General features: G+C 31.8%; 2 protein-coding genes across 2 annotated transcripts; one reads left to right on the top strand and one right to left on the bottom strand.

The window, feature by feature from the left end:
* Positions 1-444: 444 nt before the first annotated feature.
* Positions 445-3,338, bottom strand: HELRODRAFT_192411 (hypothetical protein; the record flags this gene model as incomplete). Its single annotated transcript, XM_009022694.1, has 6 exons — positions 3,111-3,338; positions 2,387-2,921; positions 1,962-2,063; positions 1,520-1,660; positions 1,053-1,272; positions 445-849 (listed from the first exon to the last, which is right to left on the bottom strand). The coding sequence occupies exons 1-6, from the start codon at positions 3,181-3,183 to the stop codon at positions 445-447; spliced, it is 1,476 nt and encodes a 491-aa protein (XP_009020942.1). The 5' UTR covers positions 3,184-3,338.
* Positions 3,339-5,164: 1,826 nt separating this feature from the next.
* HELRODRAFT_131581 (hypothetical protein) lies at positions 5,165-6,316 on the top strand (the record flags this gene model as incomplete). The annotated part of the gene is made up of 1 exon (XM_009022693.1): positions 5,165-6,316. A coding segment is annotated over one exon (1,152 nt), but the record flags the coding sequence as incomplete, so codon positions are not given.
* Between the last annotated feature and the right edge of the window lie 13,517 nt (positions 6,317-19,833).

Genomic DNA, 19,833 nt, shown 5'->3' with positions numbered 1-19,833 from the left:
GCGCTTCTATAAATAATCTTCCCATCAGATACGTCACTCGTTATTTTTGACATTATTATTATTATTGTTTTTCCTAGCTAAGGTGATTACATTTTTACACAATTTTCAAAAAATTAAAAAGGGAGGAATTCTTAAGTTTTCTGACGTAATTAAATGAGGATGGTCTGGCCTGTGAATATGTATGTGTAAAAAAATTTTGAAAATCCGAAAAGCCAAATTAAATTTTCTTAAAATAAATTATGCCACTACTCTCTTGATTAATTCTCAAAAATATCACACACACACACACACACACACACACAAAACACACGCACTGATTTTTAAAGAATAAAAAATATCGCAGTAGTAAAACGAACTAAAGTAGTATCAGTAATAAAAGTATCAGTAAAAGTAGCGGCTGTAGTAGCGGCTGTGGCACTAGTAGTATCAAAATAAGCAGTAGCATTAGAAAGAAGCTTTCTTAGATAGAGTAACAGAAGACGAGGCAGTGGCAGGGATGATAGTACCAGTGTCAATTGAAGTTGGATCACAAATAGTATTAGAAGTTGTAGTGGTAGCTGCAGTGACTACAGCAACGGCTGAATTTGAAATATCATTATTAGAAGTAGTATCAGGAGTAGCTGCTACTGCAGCGGCAAAAACTGATGTAGTAGGTGTAGCAGCTACTAAAGCAGCAGAAGTTGTGGTAGCAAGAGTAGAGGCTACAATAGCGGCTGAAGTTGTAGCAGTGGCACAGTCGACGCCTGAGTGAGCCGGGGCTGTCATTCCTTCGAGAACTTTCTGCCGAAACTGTTGAATGTTCGGTTGGTCCAGTTGAGATGAGGGTGGTGGGAGGATTATAGGGCTTGCCTGTAAATGGTCGGAATAGGGTGAGTATGGAGATGATGAAGTTATGAAAACTGGTGATGGTGAACTAAATAATGATGATGATAATAACGATAGTGTCATGAATATACAACCGCAACAACCACACAACAAACCAACCAAAATGATGGTGAATATACAACCACAACACCAACAACACAAATAGCCACAGCAAACAAGCAGCCAACCGAATTCGCAGCAGCAGCAGTAGCAGCAACATCCTCATCGTCTCCCTCCACTTCCAGCTCCAACTTGCTCAACAGCTCCTGCAACTTGTCTGCTTTCCTCTGCTCGTTGCGATGGATGACAGCGTAGAGGTGTTCCGTCAGTCGCTCCTTCAACTCGCACTTGTTATGTAGATCCACTTTTGAATCGATAAACTCTTTTTCCGCCGCTTTGTATCTACGTCTTTGCATTTTTCACATAATTTGGAATAACTTTTTCATCTCTTATCTCTATATCATACGATACAACACGATACAACACGATACAATACAATACAATACAACACAATACAATACAATACAATATAATATAATACAATACAACACGATACATTACGATACAATACAATACAATACAATACAATACAATACAATACAATACAATACAATACAATACAATACAATACAACCAACCACAGAGCGAAACTTACTGTGCGGCTAAATAGTTCCTACTGGCCTCCTCGATTCGATCTCGAATCATAGAAACATCAGAGACGACCATCTGATCGAGTTGGTCCAGTTCTGCTTTGATCTTCGACAGTTTCATCGCTTCTGCCTTCGTTCGCTTCTGCCTGTCATGTCATGTGGCCAGCGATTTTATGATTGTGTTGTTCTTGTGCGTGTGTGCTGTTGTTTGTTAATGTCGTTGTTTTGTTAACGATGAAGTGTGGCGTGATTGCGTAATAGTTAAAGTGCATTGTATGTGCGTGCGTGTGCGTGCGTGTGTGTGTGTGTTGCCTTTGTAATTTTAAAAATTGGGATGAATGAATGAACAAATAAATAAATGAATGAATGACTGAATAAATGAATGAATGAATGAATGAATGAATGAATGAATAAACAAAAGAATGAATAAATGAACGAATGAATGACTTTTCGTATATGGCACTGCAGAGCATGGCTTTCTTCCTCTTGTTCATCTCTTCAATTTGTTTCTGCTGCTCTCGAAATTTTCCTAAATTTTCTTTTCCTCTCCTAATTATAAAAATTTATCTATATTTTCAGAAAAAAATAATTTTCAATTTAAAAAAATTATAATTCAAAATAATTTATTTTCCAAATTTATGAAATTTGTATTAATCAAATGCACGGCTCCTAACATATCCGTCCAATCACTCGTTCATCCATTCGTTTGTTCTTTTCTTCATTAATTCATTCATCTATTCATTCGTTCATCCATTCACCATCTATTCCTTTATTCATTCATTCATTCATTCATTAGTTCGTTCGTTTATATAACATTATAAAATAAATATATACAGGTTATGGAATATAATTAGACCAACAACAATACTAACTCAACAATTGTATTTTCATCCAGAATAACTTGAGGCAATTTGTCATCATCATAAATAACATTATCATCATTATTAACTTTATTGTTATTATTATTATTATTATTGGTTTTTTCCTGATTGACTAAAATTTTGTTGTTGTTAATATTATCTATGGTTTGTTTTTTAACCTGAGATATGATGACGTTGTCATATTCTTTGTTTTGTGATTCAGATTGTTTTGAATTATTTGCTAATTCTTTGCTATCTGGGTTAGTTTTTTTTTGTTGTGGTTGTTTGGGATTTTCATGGGATTTTTGAACATTTTTCCCATCAGCAGTTTCACTTTCACTTTCTCTTAAGAGTTTTCTTCCAGTGCTTAGTTTTGCACTGTCATTGATGTCTTCAAAATGAAAATTTTTTGTGGATGTTGTTCTAGCATTGCTTGTATTATTCAGCTGATTGACAGTTGGGGAAAATGATGATGGCGGATGTCCAGGTGCCATGGGATTGTTGGTTTTTGTGGCTAGTTTCTTTTGCAATGACCTTTTTCCTAGAACTAAAATTTAAAATTACAATTTTTTGTAATCAGTAAAGTAAAGTAATGGTAATCCTAATAATCACATAATTTTTTATTTAATCATCAATTTAATTATTTAATATAATTATATGCAATTATTAATTTATCTAACTTTTAATAAATTTTTAATTGTTATTAAAATTAAATTAATCAAATTATTTTTACTACCTTCCTGATCATCATCTGGACATTTTTTCAGACGTTTCAAGTCTTCATCAGTGAAGCCAACCCAGCCAGACATTTTTAAAAATTTAAGATTTATATAAAAAATGAAGTAAATTAATTACATTAATCAAAATTTAATTAATGAATTAATTAATTTGTTATTTTAACTGATTTAACATAAATAACTGAGACCACATCTGACATTTCGAAGCTGGTTACGTTGCGTGTGTGGAAACTTGCATGGAATTTCACTTTTTCATCGTAAACAATATTGTCATATTTTTTTAAAAAAGTTAATAATAAATCATGGATATATATAATATCCATGTAATAAATATATGAAAATTATTAATATTAATATTTTGAGATTTGTTTTTTTATAAAAATTAAAACTTACATCTACAAATAATAAACTTCATCTGACATGATATTAAGAGAATGTTTTGTAAAATTTAACTGATAACTCAAATTAGAACACTTTTTTTAGGTTTTAGAGTCCTCACAAACTCACTAACTAACGAATCTCATCTTTTTTCCCTCAAATTTAAACGACTATTTTAAAATCCGGTATTTATAGCATCTCATGTTTCTTCAAAAAAAAAAATAGTTTTTTTAATTTACCCACCAGATGGCAAATGTGTACTTGATCGTAAAACACCTCAAAGTGTAAGAAAACTTCTGAAAATTGAATATTTTTCCGTTGTGTATGGCTGCTAGCCGTTTCCATGTCGAAAATTTTGGTGCTTATAAAAATGGAAAATGGCCTTCTACAATTCTAAGTATAGTATAGATCAGTTAAAGTGTAGATTACAGGTCGCCTTCTTAAAAGTTGTCACAAAGTTATTTACATTTAAACGTGTTTTATCCATGGAGTGTACTCATATATGATGTTTGTATGTTGTTGGTTTTTCTGAACCTAGGAAAAGTGTATTAAACTTTTTTAACCTTATTTTCAGCCTTAAATGAGAATGGTTCACTTATCTTTTAAAATGCGCTATAAGGAATTGATTGGGTGGAAGTTACTTTTAAATACTGCTGAGAACCAGGGGTTATTTAAATAGACTTCCGCCAGCCTTCTGCCATTTTATAGTTGTTTTGATCGCCTAGTAGGTTTATCTCAGCGAAAATTTATTTTCTTTCAATTGCATTTAACAATTGAAATCAAAATTTAATTAATAAATTATTTAGTAATTGGAAATTTAATTCAAAATGAAATTTTTAGAAACGCTTTCAATTGTAAATCTATCTTATAATTTGATAAGATGTGACTGGTAACAAAAGAGAAGAAGAAATAGATACAGGGTTGTCGTTAATCATTGCTATTCTTTGTTTTATCCAATGTTGATTCATTCAGTTACTACACTGTACTAAGTAGCTATATAAAAATTAAAACGTTCTAGTAAAAAAAAATACTTGTTTATATTAGGAAATAAACAAGTTTAATTTTTTAATAATATTTTAATATTATAATATATTTAAGAAAGTATTGTTATAATTATTATTCTATTATAAATTACATTAATATTAAAATTTCGGATTCTTGTTCCTTTTCCTGAATCAATTAAAAAAATACTGGATACAATTACAGATTAATCTTATATTCATTTTTGCGAGGTTGGAGAATATAAGATAAATATACTTTTTATATTCAATTTCAAATTTTGATAAGACAAATATTTTTCAATAAATTATAATTATAATAATAGTTTATAATTTAATTTTTATAAATTTTTTCATATAGCTGACTAACGGAAGAAAATATTTCGTCATCATAGAACTAAGAGAGAGAAAGAAAAATCTAAATAAAAAGTATAGATGAAAAAATTCTTTTATTACTTCACTACTGATTTAAAATTCAATCAACAAATTTGAGGCACAGCAGAACAATGTCAGTTGCTTTATCGACGATGGCTACAAACGGATATTTGAAAAGTAAAGAAGTTTACGTAGAGACTGATGGCCAAGTTGACGGATTAGATAAAAACTCACCAGACTACAAGCTTGATAATCGATTTTCTCCAGTTTCAAATAACCTACCAGCACAGAGTTCTTATGCACTAACATCTGATATTGTTTTGCGACAGTACGGCCACAAACTGACACCTTTGGAGCAAACAGAAATTCTCTCCTACCCTGAAATATACTTCATCGGACTCAACGCCACGAAAAGAGCTGGTGTTCTAGGGGCTCAGCACAACAATGGTTACGATGACGAACAGGGCACCTACATACATACCTGTCATGATCATATTTTGTACAGGTATGAGTTACTCAAAGTTATCGGTAAAGGAAGCTTTGGTCAAGTCTTGAAGGCGTACGATCACAAAACTCGGTCATATGTGGCACTGAAAATTGTAAGAAATGAAAAACGATTTCATAAACAGGCCAAAGAAGAAATTAGAATTCTTGAGAAATTAAGATCAGCCGATAGTGAAAACAAAATGAATGTCGTGCACATGTTTGATAACTTCATGTTCAGGAACCACATATGCATGACCTTTGAACTGCTGAGCATCAATCTTTACGAACTCATAAAAAAAAACAAGTTTCATGGATTCAGTCTGCAATTGGTCAGGAAGTTCTCCCACTCCATACTTCAATGTCTCGACGGTCTGTACAAAAATCGCATCATTCACTGTGACCTGAAGCCAGAAAATATTTTACTGAAGCAACAGGGTAGGAGTGGTGCAAAGGTCATTGACTTTGGATCGAGCTGTTCAGATGACCAGTGTGTTTACACTTATATACAGTCCAGATTCTACAGAGCTCCTGAAGTGATCCTGGGCAGCAAGTACACCATGGCCATCGACATGTGGAGTCTCGGTTGCATTCTTGCAGAGCTCTACACCGGATATCCATTGTTTGCTGGGGAGGATGAATCCGATCAATTATCGTGCATCATGGAGGTTCTAGGCATGCCTCCGCAATCAATTATCGACATTTCGAAACGAGCTCGTTACTTCATCAACTCGCGAGGCCTCCCACGATACTGTACAGTCTCTCAACGACCTGATGGCCAAGTGCAACTTGTGGGCTTTCGAACCAGCAAGGGCAAGTATAGGGGACCACCTGGTACCAGAGATTTGTCAAGAACATTAAAGAACTGTGATGACAAAATGTTCGTTGAATTTTTGACTCAGTGTTTCAACTGGGATCCTGCAAAGAGGCTGACTCCCGCTCAGGCCATACACCACCCATGGCTGCGTCGACACTCATCCAACAAGTCATCAAATGACACCACCATCAGCAGCAACAGCAGCACCCAACAAACAACCTATCTGCTGGTATCATCATCAGCATCGGCACCCACAACAACATCTCACGCCGCCACAAACAGCAGCTACAACAAACTTGCAACAACAATGCACAACATCAACATTGGTAGCCAGAGTAACGGAGATGGGCTGTTGAACATCGAACCCATAGACAAATTGTCATCTTCGTTGTCTTCCTCAACGAATACTCACTCAGCCTCCGTACCACTGCTCTTTAATGGGGCCAGCAACATCAGCAGACCTTCAAACCCCATCAGTAACATCCATCATCATCTGCACCATTATCAAAATCATCATTATCATCATCAACATTCATCCTCTGCAAATTTGATGTCTACAATACCAACAGTCCCAACAACTACTTCCAATGCTATCAAATCAACAATGGCAACAAAACTAGGTCAGATCCAAACGTGAGCAAGAAGACAAGAATCTTCGTCATCATCAACTTTATGAATTTGTTAGTTAAACCATGTTATCAGTATAACGATGAAGCTGATGATATGGGCAGTGGTTAACATTTTTCTTTGCATCATATCAGATTGGTTCAGATAACAGTTTTGATGATTATAGTTTTTTAAATGATGATGATGGTGATGATGATTGATGTACAAAAACACTTGTTGTATTTAGTGTGTTAACTTTATTCATTCATTCATTCATTCATTCATCCATATATTCTTATTAATTCTACCATACAGAACTCTGGTATCTTGGCACTTAGCACAACAAACACTCCATAGTACCTTCTCCTTTTTCTTCTTTGCATTAGTGTACTCATCTTTAATATTTCACCATGTACTTCGTGTTACTTTAGTACAACTGTTGTAATACTGTGTTGCTGTTGTTGTTGTGTGTGTTTTTGGCTACTGTGTTTATCAATGCTGTTTTTAATTCAATTTTATTGATTGAGGTGATTGATCATTCACTTTGAGTGTTATGTAAATTCTACATAAGAATTATGTCCCTACAAATGATTTATTTTCAAACGTTTAATTTATACTTCTCTGTATTAATTCTTTCATATTTCATTTATTATCATGTTGAATATAGACTTCGTGCATTTGTACATAAACGTTTGTGTGTGCGTGCGCGCGTTCTTGTGCGTGCGTGTGTGCGTGTACACTTTCCACATGTGCATTTGTGTATTATATATATGTGCAATGGTTACGTGCGTGCGTGTGTGTGTGTGCGTGTGTGTACTATGATAATTGTGATGATGATGAGGGATGATTTGAATGTAAACATTTGAATATTAGGGATTATGTTATAATCATGTCATATTGTATATATATATATGTGTGTGTGTGTGTGTGCGCGTGCGTGCATTTATATTTATGTAATTATATATACATGTTAATATGATATATTTAGTGTCTCTTGATATTCAAACATGTTTGCATTTGTGTATGTTTGTGTGTGTGTGCGCGTGCGCGCGCGTGTGCGTGTGAGTATGCATGTAAATATTTGTAGATATGTGTAAATATATATGTATACCCCATTAGTGTTTAATGCTTATAAAAATTCTATTTCTTATCACATTCAATGAAAATGTTTTTTATTCAATTACAATTTTCATTGTTGAGTGAATGCGTGGATGAAGAAATGAATGTGTGAATGAATGAAGAATTGAATGACTGAGTGAATGAATGAATGAAGTAATGAATGTGTGAATGAATGGATGAATGAATGAATGGGGCTCTGTGTGCCTGTAGCCTGTTTTATTCAGTCGGCCCTTAACTGATAGCACAAATGATGTTATGTTAATGTTAATATGTTTTTTTTCTTCCTTGCATTATTATGTTAATGTTTTTGGTGTTATTTGGTATTGATGTTATTAAATGTTACTGCTTTCGTTATATGTTATTTGGTGTCATAAAGGTTAATAAGAATTTAGTGAGTAGTAGTAGTGGTAGAGGTAGTAGTAATGGTAGAGCCAAAAGGAAAATGATTGTTTTTGACAAATTGTGATTTTGTTTAACTGTCTAGGTGGTTGTTTGATTTGTTTCAATTGTTGTGATTGTTAATTTTTTTTTCAATAGATATTTTCATATGAAATAATTTTCTGTCACCATCAGTGAATCATATTTCCGTCATCTTTAATTACTTTTTTTTACAGAAAAAAATCTTTAATTACATTTTGGCTTTTTGGTTTTATTTATTTTATTCATTTTTTTCTATCCGTTTATGATTTTTATATTCGATAATCATGTTTATATATCAGTAATTAGCTAATTGGTTAGTTTATGCATTTATTTATTTTTCAATCAATCAATTAATTACTCATGCCAAAATATGATGTAAGTTAATGTATCGATTTAGTTGGTCTATCCATCTGTGTGTTTGTTTAATAATGTTGTATGTATTTATGTATGGTCTGGTTGTTTGTCTGTCTCTTGCATGTTTTTGTTTGTTTGATTGTGTGTGGTGTGTGTGTGTGGTGTGTGTGTTGCTGTAACAAACACTTGTAGTACTTTTTTTCTTTCAACCATAACCTCGTCATAATTTTCATGATGGCTGATATATATATAATGGTACATACATACTGCCTGCATATTCAAACTTTTTCATGAAAATTTGAAGTTTCATTTCTTCTGAACTGACACGTGAAATCTCTTGAGGTCTTCCATGTTTGATGATTTCAGACAGTCAGACAGACAGACAGACAGAGCTTTGTGACACACTGCTTGATAAAATATGGTTGAAAATAATCCACTACTGAATGTGAGATTGATTAAGTGGGATGGATTCTGACAGGTTTTGCAACAGCTGTATATGGTCTTTAACTTTTTTTTGTGTCTGTTTGTGTGTATCATTATTATTATTATTATTATTATTATTAAAGAATTTATATAGCGCCCTTTAATGCAACTCAAAGGCGCTGCTTTCGTCTAGTGAAATCATCGGGAAAAAAGATACGTCTTCAAATCTTTGCGAAACTTCTAAACAGTTAAACCAGGTTGATAGAGGCTGTATGGTAGTGTGTTCTAATTTTGTGGACCAGCAACGGCAAAATTCCTATTGGCCACCATCAAATTTGTTTTTGGCACCGATAAAAATAACTGATCATCTGAGCGTAATTGCAAGTGATGAATAGTTTTCGTTTTGTATAAACACCTTTCAGACAAATAGCTCGGGCTTAAACCACAACGGCATGCTTGAAGATGATTCTATTTTTAATTGTGAGCCAATGGAGATCTCGTAGAGTATTACTGACATGGTCGTATTTTCTCTATGGCCTGCTTAACTATTGTACGACTGGTTTACAATGCAGACGTCTATGAAGCATAATGTACAGTATACGTTTCTAACCTTAATTATCATTTTACAACCCAGTTTATGTAGTCTATATACAGTTTCATTTTAACTCTCTGGAAATGATCTTAACAGCACGATTTTGAATTCACTGAAGACGATTAATCAATTGATTTGAAACTCCGTAAATAATGCTGTTGTAGTAATCCAATTTTAAATGAATGAATGCGTTAACCAAACATTTCAAGGTTATTTTTTACTTGCCTGAGTTTGCGAAGTTGATAGCAACAATCTTTAACCAATGACTTTGTATGTTGATCCATTGACATTGCAGTATCAAATACAAAAGTTTTAGTTTATTATTTACCATCCATTCACTTAACACATTAAAACAACGTAAAAATCTATCAACCATCGCATCAAAACTCGGGTATGTGTTACCGCAACCAATTATTTGCAAATAATCATCAGCAAAGGCATGGTATCTGAAATCATATTTTTCAATGATAGGAAAAACATCGGCCGTGTACAATATAAACAAAAGAGGTCCTAAAACAGAACCTTGGGGCACACCGGAAATAACAACTTCGACATTGGACAGAAAATTATTGAAACAAATCTGTTGCGTCCTACCAACCAAATAGAACTCGAACCATGAAGCAACCGCACCGGCAACACCAAAACTACATTTAAGTTTATGAACAAGGAGTGATTGTTCGACGCAGTCAAACGCAGCGCTCATATCTAATAAAGCCAAAAGTGAAACATTTTGTGAATCCATAGATGCAGACAATTCAGAAGAAATATCGATCAGAGCAGTTTCAGTAGAGTGCTACTGCCTGTAACCTGACTGATGGATTGGAATTAAACCATGCACATTCAAATGATTTAAAAATTGTTTTAGAACTAAACGTTCAACGACTTTTGATAAAAACAAGAGGTTTGAAATCTGGCGATAATTTGCAATATCATCCTTATCAAGAGATGGCTTTTTTCAATAAGGGAGTCACAACGGCATGTTTTTACGCCTTAGGAAAATAACCAGTGTAAAAACACAAATTGATAAAAAATGTTAGAAACGGTATGAACAAATCTATATATTGTTTGAAAATACGCACAGGAATAATGTCATGGAAAAAATGTCTTTAATGGTGAATTGAGCACAACTTTCTTAATTTCATCACCAGAACATGGAATAAAAAAATTGAACGAGTCAGACAACCCTAAATCACTAGGAGCACTGGAAGGCTCAAGCAAGGAATTTGTATGTTCTCTAACTTTTTTAATCTTATCACTAAAAAATGTTGCAAATTGTGATTGGGTAAACTTTTTATTAGATTCATCGACTGAATGACTGGTGGAAGATTTACCTAATAATTTATCAATGGTTGCCCACAATTTTTTAGGACTAGATTTATGAACAAGGATCAAGTTTTTGAAATACAAATTTTTTGATTCAGTGTAAACAGAATTTTTTGAAAACAGCCTTTTTCCAGGCAATTTTATTAACATCGTTAGGGTTTATTCGATATACTTTTTCCAATTTACGGCAAGCTCTTTTCATACTTCTACATTGATCATTAAACCAGGAAGCAAAGTGGGTATCATTGGACATGCAGTGGGCCAATTACATCAACAATTGATTGCATCTCTTTGACAAACAAATCTTAAATAACATCAGGATCTTTTAATCAAACGGGCCACTAATAAACGATTGAGAAACAAGATTTTCAAACGATCCCATGACCGAATTAATTTTTTTAATGTTGTAGGCCTTGAATACAAGCGAACGGGTATATATTGTATTAAAACTTTTTAGATTGTATCATCATGTTATGATATCCAAGACTTTTTCAACTTTAATTAATATTGTTCATGCAATCATAGTTTGTATAATAGTCAATAACATTGAAGTTTATTGTTCTGACATTTATTATTATTATTAATAATATGACTTTTCGCTGACATGGATATCAGAGAACCTAGATAATCTGATTGTTAACGCTGTCAGGGAGTGGATAGATCAGTGCCAATCAGCGGTTGTGTGTCTGAACTACTTTCTCTGCCAACAACAACAGGAGGTCATGGCATCATTTCATTAAAAGATGCGACAGAAAAAATGAGACTGAAATTTCGGAACTATTTTAAAACTAATAGCAACAAAGAGATTCAATGTCTCTATAAAGAATCAGCGATCGATTTTATCAAAGTAGATAATACGCTCTTAAAATATGACCAAATAAAATCGTCGATTAGTCATTTGGAAGAAAAAAGAATTGAATGTAGCTTAAATCATGTTTTCTCTCTGCAGAGTCAAGGTTCACTAATTTTGAATATAAAAAATTTCATCAAAACCAACAACATATCCCGTTGGTCAAAGTCCACGGAAAATCTTGCCTCTACAAATTTGCTAGGAAGTATTTAGTTCAGCAGTTGCCTACTAACGCAAATTTGTTTAGATGTGGTAAAACGCAAATTTCACCGTTCTGCACCTAACTTCACAATGAGCAAAATGGTCTTAACTTTTAATATTATTTTATACAATTTTTAAAAATTTTATCATTGCGCATTATTTAATTAACATTAACTTATATATATATATATATATATATATATATATATATATATATATATATATATATATATATATATATATATACGTATATATTATCATTGTATGTTTTTTATGATGTAAAATAAAAGATGTTCCCATTATTATTATTATATGACATCATCATGTTATCAGTAGCTTTACGTGAGTGATCGTCATAATCTGCAACTAGGTCATTGACTTTGGCACACATTAGCATCGTCATCATCATTATCACCTGGACTAAAATCATCATCAAAACCGTAATCAAATATATATGACATCATAATAATCTGTATATTATTAATGATGACATCATCTTTGCTTTATCCTGTCACCATATTGTTAATGTCATCATCACTTATCTATCTGTCTATCTATCTATTTATCTATCTATCTATTAGTCTATCTATCTATCTGTGTATCAATCTATCTATCTGTCTATATATATATATATATATATATATATATATATATATATATATATACAATTCTCTATGGAAAGTTCTTCTAATTTTGTTTACATTATGGTCGAACCTTGAAAATGAAAATGCATGTTTGCATAATCTTAAAGCTTACGAGCACATGTATGGATATATATATATATAATATAATTTATAATGGATTTATATATATATATAATTTGCATAAAATGATTTATATGTGTGTGTTTGTGTGTGTGTGTGTGTGCGCGCGCGCGCGCGTGTGTGTATATGTGAGGTGTATGTGTGTGTATAATATATTTTCACACGTATATGTATGAGTTTGTCTATGCGTGTATGTGTGTAGCTATAATTTATTATATGAAGATTTGTTTTAATTTTACTGTTAATGCGTCCATTTTTGAGTTGATAATTACTTTAATTTGATATCTTTTGTCTTCGTTATTATTATTATTATGATTTTCATTCTTTGTATTTATCATTATGATTATTACTATTATTATTATTATTCATCTGTGCCATGTAACTTATTAAATAATGAGTGTATGTCTGTACGTATGTGTGTGTGTGTTTGTTTGTTTATGTATGTATGTATTTGTTTGTATTGTATTTTATATGCTGTCAATATATTTATGATGATATATGCCTATGTGCGATTATTTGTGTGTTCGTATGTGTGTGTGTGTTTGCGTTTGCTTAAATTTTTTGCTTATGTTTATATGTTACTACTATTACTACTACTGTTATGGATTTTTTGGTCTCTGCTTTCTTCTAGAAGTTTTTCGTACATCTTCCTGTTTAATAACCAAAAAATGAATAAAAATTTTTCTTAAATGTAAATTTTTTAATTTTTTTTCTCAAATTGAATTTCTGTTTTTATGGTTATTTTGTTTTCATCTTTATTTAAGTAAAAAAAAAATGAATTTTTGAAAAATTGAAAATTCATGATGGATGGATTACGCTTGATGTAATAAACATTTCACTTCATTTTAAATTTTTAATTTTGTTAAAATTTTCAATAAAAATAACCAAAAAAATTGTATTTATTAAACTGTAGTGTCATTTTTATTTTGAAAAAATTTACTTTTTTCGAATAAATTAACTAAAATTAACAGTCTTTTTTCATGAATTAATTAACTCTTTTTATGAATAAATTTAAATTTAAATTGCTTGCCTAGAGCTGTCGTTTTTGTTTTGTTTTTTTCGTTAATTGAGTTAAATTAAAAATATTCCAGTTCAAAAGCGGAAACTGCTCTCTGGGTAGACTTTCTCCGTTACGAGCGCCGCAGAGCATCAATACATAGAACCTTGGGATATAAACCACATTTTTCCATATTTTCTTTAAGGCTGTCTTTGTATCTGCGTACAGGGCCACTTGCCAGTCAATTTCCCGACTACAGTTGACCAAAAAAGACCTGCTTTTGAATTCTTGTGTCTGGCATACGTATGACATAGCCTATCCAACGAAACTGAGCTTGAAGCAAAAGCGATTCTATGCCAATTGTATCGCACTTTGCCAAAACCATTGTGTTTGGGACTTTGTCTTCCCACCTGATGTACGTACGTACGTATGTATGTATGTATGTTTGTATGGATGTATGCATATGTATGTATGTATGTTATACGTGGATGTAAAACAGATTGCATTTTATTTATCATATGGATGTTCAGTATTATTAATGTAACATATGTGCACGCTTGAAGAAGTGTGTGTGCGTGCGTGTGTGCGTGTGTGTGTGTGTTTACATACATTTAAATATGTAAGTACATACATACACTCGTACTAATTGCAGTGATTTATTAACAAAGGCCGTATTATCCATCATTTAATAAACATACATACGCACTTGTCTGCCAATAGTATAAGAGCCAAAAGAAAAGGAGAGAGAGAGAAAGAGAAAGAAAAGAATATAATGAGAGAGTGATGAAATGAGAATTGGAAGATGTAAAGAAAGAATGAAAGAAAAATGACAGAAAGAATGAGAAAAGAGATAGGAAGAGGTAGTGGATAAAAATAATTAAGCCCAAATTAATTTAAAAGTTTTTTAATTAATTGATTCCACCTTCTTTCTAAGATAATGTTTAACTAATGTGACAAATGTTGTTGTTTATGTGTGTAATAGTTGTTGGTGGTTATGTGTGTAGCAGTTGTTGTTGTTTAAGTGTGTAGTAGTAGTTGTTGTTTATGCGTGTAGTAGTTGTTTTTTATGTATGTAGTAGCAGTTGTTGTTTATGTGTGTAGTTGTTGTTTGTGCGTGGCTGTTGACGTTGTTTGTGTGTTGTTGATGTGATTGTTGTTGTGTTGGTTGGGATACAACTGAGATCGTTCTTCCAAGTTTGTTGTTGTTTTGATAAAATATTATGTACAACATTGTTTACATAGTTTACAAAATTTTTTACTTGTCTGTCATGTGGATGATAATTGTATATTTGTAAGAGTTTTTGGTGTTGTTGAGGTTGGTTTTTTTTTTGCTGTCGCTTAACTTGTCGTTGTTGTTTGTTATTGTTTATTGTTTGCATGCTTGTTATTCTTGTTGTTGTTTTTGTTGTTAATGACGTCATATATATTTGTATATTTGATCCAGTTATTGGAAATGTTTCATAAATTTGTTATGCAATAACATCGTTCCAGCCAGCCAGCCAACATTCACACATACATACACATACATACATTCATACATACACACATACATACATACATACATACATACATACATACATACATACATACATACATACATACATACATACATACACATCGTCATCGTCGTCATCACCGTTATCATATCATCATCATCAAAGTATTCCACCTCAATCCAATCATCGTAATATATTTGCATCATCATCAGCGTTATCTGACTAACGATTAACTCTAGATAACATCTTGGATATCAATGCAAATAATTTGCATTATCATCATCATCATCATATATCATCATAAATCATCATCATTTCTATCATCATAAAATATCATCATCATTTCTATCATCATCCTATATCATCATTATTTCTATCATCATCATATTCCATCTTCATATCGTCATAATCATTACTATCATCAAAATTATCATGCTACTGTGATCCAAGACCATCACATACAACGTCAACAGAACCACAACATCGTCCAGTATCAACAGTGGAAATTATATTAATTATTTTCTACCAAATCCACTTTTATATTATATACATTTGTGGGTGTGTGTGCGTGCGTGTCTATGAGAAAGAGAGAGAAAGAAAAAGGGAGGGAGGGAGAGAGAATGAGAGGGAAATGAAGAGATGGAGGGAGAGAGAAAAGAGAGTTAAAGTTTAACAATAGTATTTGATCTAAATAATGCTGGCGCCGTTGTTAATTTGTTTAACCGTGCTAGCTAACTACTTCTGGCTTATGTACGTGGTTAAACATTGAACGTACATATACATACATACATACATACCTACATACCTACATACATACATACATGTACGTGGTTAAACATTGAACGTACATATACATACATACATACATACCTACATACATACATACATACATACATACATACATACATACATACATACATACATACATACATACATACATACATACATACATACATACATACTTACATACATACATACATACATATTTATATTTATAAAATCCAACATGTTGACAGCCACAAAATTATTTTTGTATTTGAAAAAATTAAATCAAAGACCAGACAAAACAACATACTGAAAATACCCAAAAGTAGGACAGGATTAAATGATAAATCCTGGTTCATACGAGGTGTTAAAATGTGGAATGAATTTGCTTTCCATAATTCACAGTTCTCTTCCATTGCCTCCTTTAAAAAGACAGCCAAGAAAAAAATTCTCGAAAGTGTTCTGTAAACTTAATTAGTTATTATTATTCTATACTCGTGATATTACTTTGATTTTTGTTACTATTGTATAAATGTTTTAGACAATTGCAGAAACGTTGTAAATTTTAATATTCCAATTTGAATTAATCATTTGAAATTTTTTATTTGTTTTTGCTATGACATTCACTCGGTTACATTTTAATTAAGGTGGTCTGCACAAGTTATTTTTCTTTTAGATCTCCTGGTGATTTTCTTTTTACCAAATAAATGATTGGAAAAAAAAATACATACATACAATGAATATCTTCCTTTCGTTTCCCTAGTACTACATAACCGGACCGACATCAATAGCAATTGGGTTAATGGCAATTACCTCTACTATTACTACTACTACTGCTACTACTACTGCTACTACTACTGCTACTACTACTGCTACTACTACTACTACTACTATTACTACTGCTACACTGATCATATCATCACATTATCATATGACATCATTGTAATCTCATCATATTATTATTATCATCACCATTTCATCACATTAACACGTACATATAGTAAGCATTTATCACATTATAACTAAATCGTCATCATCACATTAACATCATACTATCAATCACCATTAGCTTACATTATCACCATCATCACAATCATCATCATCGTCATTGTCGTCAAACGACAACAGTAATTTTTATCAACATCATCACATCAAGGTTTTTGTTTACAATTCATGACAAATATGAACATTTTATGCTATACTGTGTTTGCGTGTGTGTGTCTGTGTGTGTTTGTATGTGTATGTATGTGTCTCTGTATGTGTGTGTGTGTCTCTGTATGTCTCTGTATGTGTGGTGTGTGTGTTTATTTGTATATGACAGACTCATAAAGCATGCATATCATATTATCTCATATTTGCTGTTAGCTGGAGGTATTTATGTGCTTATGAAGTTTGTGTATATGTATGTGTAATTTTGTATGTGTGTTTGTATAAATATGTGTGTTTTTGTTTTCTTCTTAATACTTTTTTTATGTCAGCTTATTTTTTGATGGAGAGTTTTTATGTACGATTTTGTATGCTTGTTTGGTTTGTATGTTTGTATGTGTACGAGTTTGTGTGACTGTCTGTGTGTGTGTATGTCCGTGTGTGTGGATGTGAGTGTCTATGATTGTATGTCTGTGTATACATGTTGCTTACTAATCCATATTTATTTGTTGGTATAAATGTGCTTTTGTGTCCTTTATAATTCATATATTATTTCATACCTGAGTTTATAACTCCTAACGGGACTGGACAACTTTATGGCTAAATGTTTTTTGCATCTTTCGTTGATAACTTTGCTTGCCAATGAGGATGGTGTCTATCGAATTATGTGCACGTATTTATGGGTATTTTCACGAATAGTTCTGTATTTATAGGTATTTTCTAAAATGTACACAACACACGCGCGTATGTGTAGGGTGTTTTTGTTAGTTTAATCATCTGCATATTTCTACGCATTGCTTAGTTTTTTGTTTTCAGGTATTTTGGATTCATGCTATTTTAAGAATGTAGGACTGTGTTAGTTATTTTTATAGAGAGTTTGTCAACAGATGTTCACAAACTGAAATAAATATAGTAATAAATCAGATCAGAAACAATAAGTCATCGAAGTTATGTACAGGTCTGTTTTTTATGGCATAATTTGAAAGCGATTTTTTAACTTATTTTAAATTCTTTATCGATTATTTAATCAGCATCATTTGATCTATCTTCAAATGTGTTATTTGATATTGTGTGTGTGTTTGTGTTTGTGCGCGTGTGTGTGATGTGTGCGCGTGTGTGTGCTGTGAGTGTATAAAAAGTTTAAATTTAATTCCACTGAAATATTTTAAATTCTTCAAAATTTGGATTAAGCATTTCGACATTTTGTCAACTTTTCAAATAAACCTCAAAAATTAATTTTTAGACATTTGAAAAAAAACTCTTCTCAAAAAATAAAATAGCATTTTCTTCAAAAATACTACATATTACTAAGTTATATTTTTATTATTTAATGTATTGATATTATTTTATGTTATGTAATCTTGTTATTTATGTTATATTAGTGTATTCTTTATATAACTATCCAGTCGAAATAACAAAATTTTTACACTCTAGTGTAGCTGGGCATTTAATGAAAATTCATTTTTTTTTTTAAATATGCGTGGAAAATTTTATTTTATTTTTATTGCACTATGTAGACATTAATAATAATAATAAGAAGAAGAGGAAAAAGAAGAAGAGAAAGAAGAAGAAGAAGCAGAAGAAGAAGGAGAAGGAAAAGAAGAAGGAGAAGAAGTAGAAGAAGAGGAAGAAAAAGAAGGAGGAGGATTACAAACTAACAAAGATTCCTAAATATTTATTCATATTCATAAATATTCAAAAAACTCTTTCCGTATTTGCGTTTTTACATCAAGTTGAGTTTATTTAAGGTCTTATCAACCATGTTGAATAGTTGGTTGGAAGTCAACTGCTGCTGTCGAGCTGATAAGAAGAAGCAGTTTAAAATATTTTATGTCGATGGTGATTCAGATTTGTTGTGCCTATTTCCATTATCAGACTTTAAAAAATGTTCACTCTGAATCTCTTTTAGACAAAAAAAGATTTCACTGGTCTAGATTCTTTTCACTTTTTTAAATTTTTTTCAAAGTTCATCTTAAAATGCTTCAAACATAAACGTATAGTAATTTATATTTCAAAATTATAACATAAACGTAGCAATTTGTGTTTCAAAATTATTTGTATTTCCTGTGGCAAATATGCAAACAAACATACAAACTTATACAAGCACACACACACACAAACACACACACAAACACACATAGACACATACACGTGCATACATCAACATCATCATAACCATTAACAACATCAACATCGTCAGTCATCGTTGTGTAACTTTAGATAGGTTTTCATATCTGGCATGAGTTGCACTAAAAAATTATCGTTATCAAGAACGTTTGTATGTTTGCATGTATAAAAAATAAGTATGTTTGAATGAATGTATGCATGCATGCATGTATGTATGTATGTATGTATGTATGTGAGTATGTATGAATGTATGTATGTATGTATAGATGGATAAATGGATGAATAGATGTTTGTCTTTAGAAAAAATGTTTATGTTTGTATAGTTGTTTGTTTGTATGTAAAATGTATGTTTGTATGCTTATATGTGGATGTTTGTATGTATATGTTTGAATGTATATGTTTGTATGAGGATGTTTTTTTTTATTTTGTTTGGATGTTTGCTGGTCATTGACCAAACTAATTTGTCATTATGACATTGCTACCCTCTC

The sequence above is a fragment of the Helobdella robusta genome (assembly GCF_000326865.2).
Source record: "Helobdella robusta unplaced genomic scaffold HELROscaffold_33, whole genome shotgun sequence".
In the NCBI taxonomy this organism is placed as follows: Eukaryota; Metazoa; Annelida; class Clitellata; order Rhynchobdellida; family Glossiphoniidae; genus Helobdella; species Helobdella robusta.
Note: the sequence above shows the minus strand (reverse complement) of the source record. Positions and strands in the feature narration are given on the sequence as shown.